This window comes from Geotrypetes seraphini, chromosome 2, assembly GCF_902459505.1.
Source record: "Geotrypetes seraphini chromosome 2, aGeoSer1.1, whole genome shotgun sequence".
In the NCBI taxonomy this organism is placed as follows: domain Eukaryota; kingdom Metazoa; phylum Chordata; class Amphibia; order Gymnophiona; family Dermophiidae; genus Geotrypetes; species Geotrypetes seraphini.
In genome coordinates, this window is record NC_047085.1 from 63657615 (window position 1) to 63665196 (window position 7582).

Here is a 7582-nt window from a genome sequence, read left to right on the forward strand (position 1 = left end):
CCAAGTTCATGCCTCCTCCCTTCCTTCTGTGTCCCGAGATCATGTCTCCCCTCCCTGCCTTTCAGCCTTTGTCCCAAATTCATACCTTCCCCCCCACCCTTTTGTCCCTTACTTGTTCAGACTCTGCCGTCCAGACTCTGCCGAAGCCGGATCAGTGTCCCTTGCAAGCAAGTGTCCATCTTTCTTCCGGCTTGGCTGCTGCTTATCTTCAGTGTCAGCTGCACTTGTTTGCAGGGATAGCATGCAGCGGCTCTTGCATGCTGCTAATCTGGTTCTGGGTCCGGGTCAGCCACATGCAGCGTGCAAGAGCCACTGTGCGCTGTCCCGGCAAACAAGTGCAGCTGGCACTGAAGATAAAGAGCAGCCAAGCCGGAAGGTAGATGGACACGCACTTGCAGGGGGACACTGATCCGGCTTCGGCAGAGGCTGGACAGCCCTGAACAAGTAAGGGAGAAAAGGGGGGGAGGAGCGCGTTGGGACATGGGAGGGGCATGAAGGAACATTAATTCTTCACGGACCGACAGGAAATTTTTGCGGACCAGCAGTTGAAGAACATTCTTCTAGGAGATCAGCTGGAAGAATTCCAAATAAATACCCATGATCTCCTAGAAAATTGATGGTAAGATCTGTATTTGACCGCTTTTGATGTTATCTCTTGGACATCAGCACTATCCATAGCTATGTGTCAACAAGCTATAGATCTGCAAAAGTTGGAAGAATGGTCTAGTTGAGAAAAGGAGAGATGGTGGATCTGGGGATGGTGGGGTCCATTGCTGCAGCTGCGGGTATGGAGACAATAAAAAGGAAAGGAAAGAGATGGAAGATGGATGGTTATTATGGCGAAAGAAGGAATTGACAAATGGGCTGGAGACCCTGGTGAGAGAATTATCAAAAGACAACCAGAGCCTGGGACCAACATGATTTGAATAATGACCAGACAACAAAAGATAGAAAAACATAATTATATTTTCTGTTTTGTGATTACAGTATGTCAGATTTGAAATGTGTATCCTGCCAGAGCTGCTGTTGGACAACAAGCGTGAACTAGGACCTAAAAGAGAGGAAAAGTCTTTTTTATTTATTTTGCATACATCACAGAGCCGGTGTGGGGATGGAGAGGTTGTAACCCTATACTTCTACTAAGACTAAGGGATCTTTTTATTAAGGTGCGCATTTAGCGTGTGCTAATGTTTAGCATGCACTGAATCGGTTAGTGTACCTTAATAAAAGGACTCCTAAGTATCTTAATGAAAAATTTGACTCGCAACTTAGCCTATGTTTTAGATTTCGGCCCTTTATGTGATCGAGTTTGACACCCCTGTCTTAGAGCTATGAGCGGTCCACAGAGCATTGCACACATTTGAAGATCGCCTTCTGAACCAAGTAGTTCTTATATGCATAGACATTCAAGTCTCCATGTACTATATAAACAAACAAGGGGGCACAAGTTCTCGCCTCCTTTGCCAAGAAGCGACATAAATCTGCTGATTGGGCCATTCCATAAAACATCCTTCTCAAAGCTGTCTACCTGGCAGGCAAACAGAACACGCTAGTGGACAAACAGCAGATTCCTTCAACCTTATGAGTGGTGTCTCAACAATTGTACATCAGATCTTTTCAGCATGTGGAACCTCTCAGATAGATCTTTTTGCCTCTCCCAGCAGTCACAAACTTTCACACTTTTGCCCCAGGCTACACTCACCTCATCGCCTAGAATCTGACGCATTTCTGCTAGACTGGACGAACAAATTTCTGTATGCATTTCCTCCATTACCTCTAATAGGAAAAACTCTATTCAAACTCAGGAGCCAACTACGATGATTCTCATAGCTCTGAGATGGCCAAGAAAACTCTGGTTCCCACGTCTCCATCAGTGTCAGGGAAACCCATTCCTCTCCAGATTTTCCCAACTCCGTTAACCCAGAATGAGGGGTCCCTTCTCTACCCCAATCTTCATACTCTAGCTCTCATAGCCTGATACCTCTCTCCCAAGGAATAGATAACTCCATCTCTCTGCTCCTGTATCAGCTATAAGAGACGCTTCCAGAAAACCGTCCACACAATGCTGTTATTTCACGTGGACTCAGTTTAATCTCTGGTGGAACCAACAATCATTATTTCTGGATACATGTCCTCTGTCATCAGTTCTAGATTGCTTCTTGCATCTTTCCAACTCTGGCCTAAAGACCACTTCAATGAGGGTGCAACTCAGTGCCATCAGTGCTTTTCACATACCTCTCGATAAACTTCTGGCTACATACTCTTTGGTTTCCAGAGTTATGAAAGACCTGCTATATTCCAACTCTTTGGTTTCCAGATTTATGAAAGATCTGCTATATTCCAACCCTCCACTAAAGCCTCCTCCAGTTCCTTTGGACCTAAACTTGCTTTCTACTTTAATGAAGCCACCATTTGAACCTCTGGCGTCTTCATCTCTCAAGTACCTCTTGTGTAAATTAGTTGGCTTAATCTTCATCACTTCAGTATGCAGAGTCAGTGTACTCCAAGCACTTGTTTCAGATCCATGTTACACCACATTCTACCATGACAGTTGTCTTTTGTATTTATCTCAAATTTCTACCAAAAGTAATTTCATCACAACCAGTTTTGCTTGTCTTTTTTACAATTCCACATTCCCATTCTGGGAAAGCTGCACTCCACACTGTAAATGTGCATTAGCTTATTACCTGGATCGGACAAAGCCTCAAAGAGCCTCTGCTCGCTATTCTTCTCATTTGATCCTAACACTGGGAGTTCTGTAACCAAGAGAACAATCTCTACATGGTTGGCAAACTGTATCTCCTTCTGCTATGCTCGAGCTGGGCTACTGTTGGAAGGTTGTGTCACAGCACATAAAGTTAGAGCAGTGGAAGCTTCAGTAGCTTTTCTCCATTCCACTCCTATTGAGGACGTTTGTAAAGCAACCACTTGGTCGTCAATACATACTTACATATCCCATTAGAGTCTGGAGACTCATTCCAGATGGGATAGTCAGTCCTTGCAAAATTTATTCTGTTTAGATGCCAACTTCCCTCCAACCCTGTCAGTTTAGCTAGGGAGTCCCATCTGTAAGAATATGTTACCTGCTTGTCCTGGGATAAAGCAGTTGGCTTTTTTTTTTTTTTTTTAGTTCAATCTTTATTAAAATTTTATCATCTTACAGAATAATGCAATTCACAAATAGATCAAACATACACTAAGAAAATCTTAGCAAAAACACGTCAATATCTGTCCCTCCATCCCTACCTCACCCAAACCCCCCACCCCATTCATTTGTCTGGCAGGTCATTCATACAATCACACTCACTGCTTACCTGTAACAGGTGTTATCTGAGGACAAGGCAGATATTCTCACAACCCTCACTCCTCCCCTAGTTAGCTTCTTAGCTTTTTCACGGAATTGATGATCACAGCAGCTGACGTGGGTGGGAAGGCACTCACACATGTGTGGTATGGGCAGTCTTGAGATTTCTAAAGTTTTGACGTTAAAGTGTCAGTAAACTTTTGCACTGTCCATACCGGGGCTCCATGGATTGCATCATCCTTCTGTGAGAATATTTGCCTGCTGTCCTTGGATAACATCAGTTAGAGGTAAATAACTGCTTTAGTGGGTACTTGTATTTATATCTTGGAATTTACTAGATCTGTACTACAGATGTGTAATAGCACTAATAGTTTTTTCCCCTTAGTTTCATAGTTTATTTGAATTTTGATTAAACGCTTCTCCAGAAGTACAAAGCGTTGTACATAGGAATTTAAAATAGATAGGAGATGAACATCCTCTATAATAAAACCCTAAGCGCGCATGTGCACTTAGGATTTTGTGACTCCTGCCACTATGCTGTGTCTCCGTGCCAAATTCGATTTCCGGCTCGTGGAGCGGCTTGCGACGGCAATTTCAGTGGCGGTTTGATTCCTGCACTGCCGGGACACCTCTTCTCACACATACACACACATGACCAACAAATGCAGCAGCCGCAGGGCATTTGCTTGGCTGGCCCATTTCGATAATGCGAGTTGGGACGGCCTAGCAAAAGCCCCAAGGCTGCCTGAGCTAGCGGATGCTGGATGCTGGACAGGGGGAGCAGGGAAAGGAGAAGGCCTACTACTGGAAAGGGGGATCAGGTAAAAGGTGCTGCTGGACGGTGGGGGGGGAGTAAAAGGAAGGGAGAAGGCCTACTGCTGGACAGGGGGAGCAAGGAAGAGGTGCTTCTGGATCGCGGGGGGGGGGGTAAAAGGAAGGGAGAAGGCCTGCTGGACAGGGGAGCAGGCAAGGGGTGATGGTGGACAGCCAAGGAAAGAGAGAGAGAAAAAGAAAGAAAGATGGACAGAAAGTGGCCAAGGAGAGAGAGAGAGAAAGACAGACACACATCTATGTAATGGGCTTAAAGACTAGTATTAAATAACCAAGAAAGCATTTTAGGCTACTTTTAAATTTCTACAAGTTTTGTTCAACTCTGAGATATAGAGGGAGAGAGTTCCAAATTAATGGGGCAGTGACTGAGAAAATGAGAGTATGACGAGTACCAATTATTTTTAAGGATGGGACATTAAGGGAATGTTGAGCGGCTGATCTTAAAGTTCTGGGAGGGTCATAAGGAATCAGTAATCTATCTATGAATGCAGGGGTATTAGTCTGTATAGTTTTAAAGGTTAAAAGAGCAATTTTATAGGTGATCGGTGTGAAATAGGCAGCCAATGAGCTTCTTGTAACAAAGGGGTGAAATGATAATTTTTTTGAGCCCGAAATAATTTTTATAGCTGTATTTTGTATGAGTTGAATGCGTTTTATATCTTTTTGACACAACCCTTTATATAATGAGTTACAATAATCAATTCTAGATATTATGAGGGAATGAATTAAAACATGAAGCGAATTTACATCAAGGAGGGGGACCAAAGATCTGATCATCCTAAGTTTGTAGAAACAGTTTTTGACCAGAGCACTAATTTGGGGACGGAATGAGAGTTTATTATCAATAAGAACACCTAATATTTTGATTGTTGAGGTTGATTTGAGAGGAACATTGTCAATGGAAACCAGTGCAATTAATTCTAAACCTCCTTAAGGATTGTGTGAAGGTTTTATTTTAATACCTTAAGAGAAGAGGGATCTCCTAGCCCTTTCCCCATGGCTCTCAAACTGGAGATACAATTAAAGCTATATTGTAACTTGTTGAACTGCAATTAAAGCTAATTTGTTTATTTTTGAGAACATTTATTTATTTATTTATTTATTTTTTTCTTTAAGGTATGAGATGCAGGATGCTGGAATTACTTCAAACACAGTGATGAAGAATTTCTTCTTTGTGCCACCTTGCTTTCAGCTGAGTGAAGAAGACTGCTTTTCTACAGCAGCTTAATCTGGCAAGAAAAATGCTTCAGTTATACCTACAGTTGCAAGTCTGTAGTTTGTCTGGTAACATTCCAGTGTGGAAGAAAAAGAGCAATCTTGATTTCTACGTGTTTTTTTCAAAACATAATCAAATACTAACAACTAACAGGGACCAGGCAAAACATCTATAAGTAAGAACTATCCAAGGAGAATTAGATGCCATGTCCAAATTTAAACTTGCCAGTTTCTGACCCCTGAGCATTTAAATAAAATATGCAACAAAATGGATGACTTAGTAGAGATGGAAACCATCACTTGGGTTCCTCATTAAACAGTTTACATGCAAGTACACCGTTTTTATACTAAAAATTCTTGTTCAAGTCTTGTAAAGTTGTCTTTTCCCAGGTAGCAATGGGGAGACCAGTGTGATTTAGGTATGTCTAATGTATTTAGAATGTATAAATTTGTGCTTTGAGCTATGGTTTAATAAATGTAAAATTGCATCTTAGTATTTGTATTTGACCTGCTGTAACTCTTGTATGATTGCAATAAACTTTGTGTAGATTTTATAGGTTTTATTTCTGGCTCACTTTGGGAGAAGGTTGGTAGTAATGGTACTGGTTCAAAAATTTTCTGATTCATTATTCCAAGTTTATGAAATTGCAATGAACTATGACCAATTTCATCCCATTGCCACTGGGAATTGAATGTTTGTAGTAACTGCCAAGGGTAAGTTAAATGAATTTGAGCTTGATAAAATTAGTATAAGTTACAAGAAAGATAACAGAATAAACTATTTATACCTAGACTTTTTAACATTGACATTAAGAAATTTCAGAACTCCAGTAGTAAATTATAGTAAAAGCTAGTTCTATACTGTATAGATGAAAAGTAGTGTTATTTTGTATATAATTTGAACTCGTTAGCTCTGTACAAACAATCTGTATAACATGGGCTTTCGAATCTTGATGCGCTTTTGCACTGATTGTTATTTAAATACATGAAGTTCCAGAAAAGCACATTCTGCTTATCAGCAATCTTTCCTATGTAGTGACTGATACTTTTTTCTACTGTGGAAATATTGTTGAACTGTTCCAGTGGATGTACTAATTCATTACTGTCCTAATTTCTACCTCTTCTCTTTCTTTATTTTTTTGACTTGTCTGTTTCTAATTTAATCTAGAGTGCTTGGTGTCAGGATTTTACAGCACCATACTGTTAGTGGCCACATCAATTTACTTTTCTTCCTCATTATGAGACTGGATTGAAAGGTAGCAATGTTATGCTTTCTACAATAAAACCAATTTTTCCAGTCCCTTAAGTGACACATCAAGTAAATATGTGTAAATCATTCTTAAAGTCTATTAGTGTTATGCCTTTTTGTTTATGAACCATTTTGATTTGCTTTGTAGTTTTGGTACTTTATGAGAGCAATGGTCTTATAAACCTTTAGAGTATTAACAGTGTCGTTTGAAATATGTAGGCATCCTGGTTCTCCAATACCAGCTGGTCAGTATGTGGATTATTCTTAATTCCTTATATTGGTAGATCCAGACTCTGCCGCCAAGTTCAAGTGCATTGGCACAGGTTCCATATTTTACTGTGCCAAAGGTTTAAGGATGCATGTTTGAATTGTTTTAGAAAGAAACAAATTGTACAGCTTTTTCTTCAAATTAAAAGAATTTGAGTTTATCATGAATCCATGTGTGTGAAATTTGTAAGTGAATGCTTTGATTTTTTGATTAAGAATGGGAGAGGTGCAATTCTGAAACCTAATAGAAGATATTAGTTGTCCAGTTCACCTGTTCAAAATTTTTTCCAGGCAAGGATTCAGTGATTAAGTGGATCAAAGCAAATTTGGTCTTCCTGGTGGATATAGGACAGAAAAGTAAAAATACAAGGACAATAAAAGAATTTCAAATGACTTACTGATATTAAATGTTAAAAACTAAAAATACATATAAAACCCTAGGCATATATTAAAACTCAACATGATCGCCCATAGGCTGCATCAGGGGTAGAACTTGACACTGATAAAATTAAAATGTAATTTCAAACTAAATACAATTAATTACAGTATACTGTATATTAAATCTAATTACATAAATACAACCACATTGATTGTCATTGAAGGTGTGAATAAACATTACATTAGTGATTTCTATTCCGCCAATACCTTGCATTTCAAGGCGGATTACAAAAGAAGTTATCTGGCCATTTCCAGAGGAATTGAATAGTAGAGCAATT

General features: G+C 39.9%; 1 protein-coding gene across 3 annotated transcripts in view; it reads left to right on the plus strand.

Annotated features, from left to right (window-relative positions):
- The window catches only part of AZIN1 (antizyme inhibitor 1), a 238577-nt gene extending 231543 nt beyond the window's left edge, over positions 1-7034 (plus strand). For all 3 annotated transcript variants that reach the window (XM_033933779.1, XM_033933780.1, XM_033933781.1), the window contains exon 12: positions 5252-7034. In XM_033933779.1, the coding sequence (XP_033789670.1) occupies positions 5252-5363 (112 nt within the window). In that variant the 3' untranslated portion in view covers positions 5364-7034. The remainder of the gene's footprint in view (positions 1-5251) is intronic.
- Positions 7035-7582: the final 548 nt, after the last annotated feature.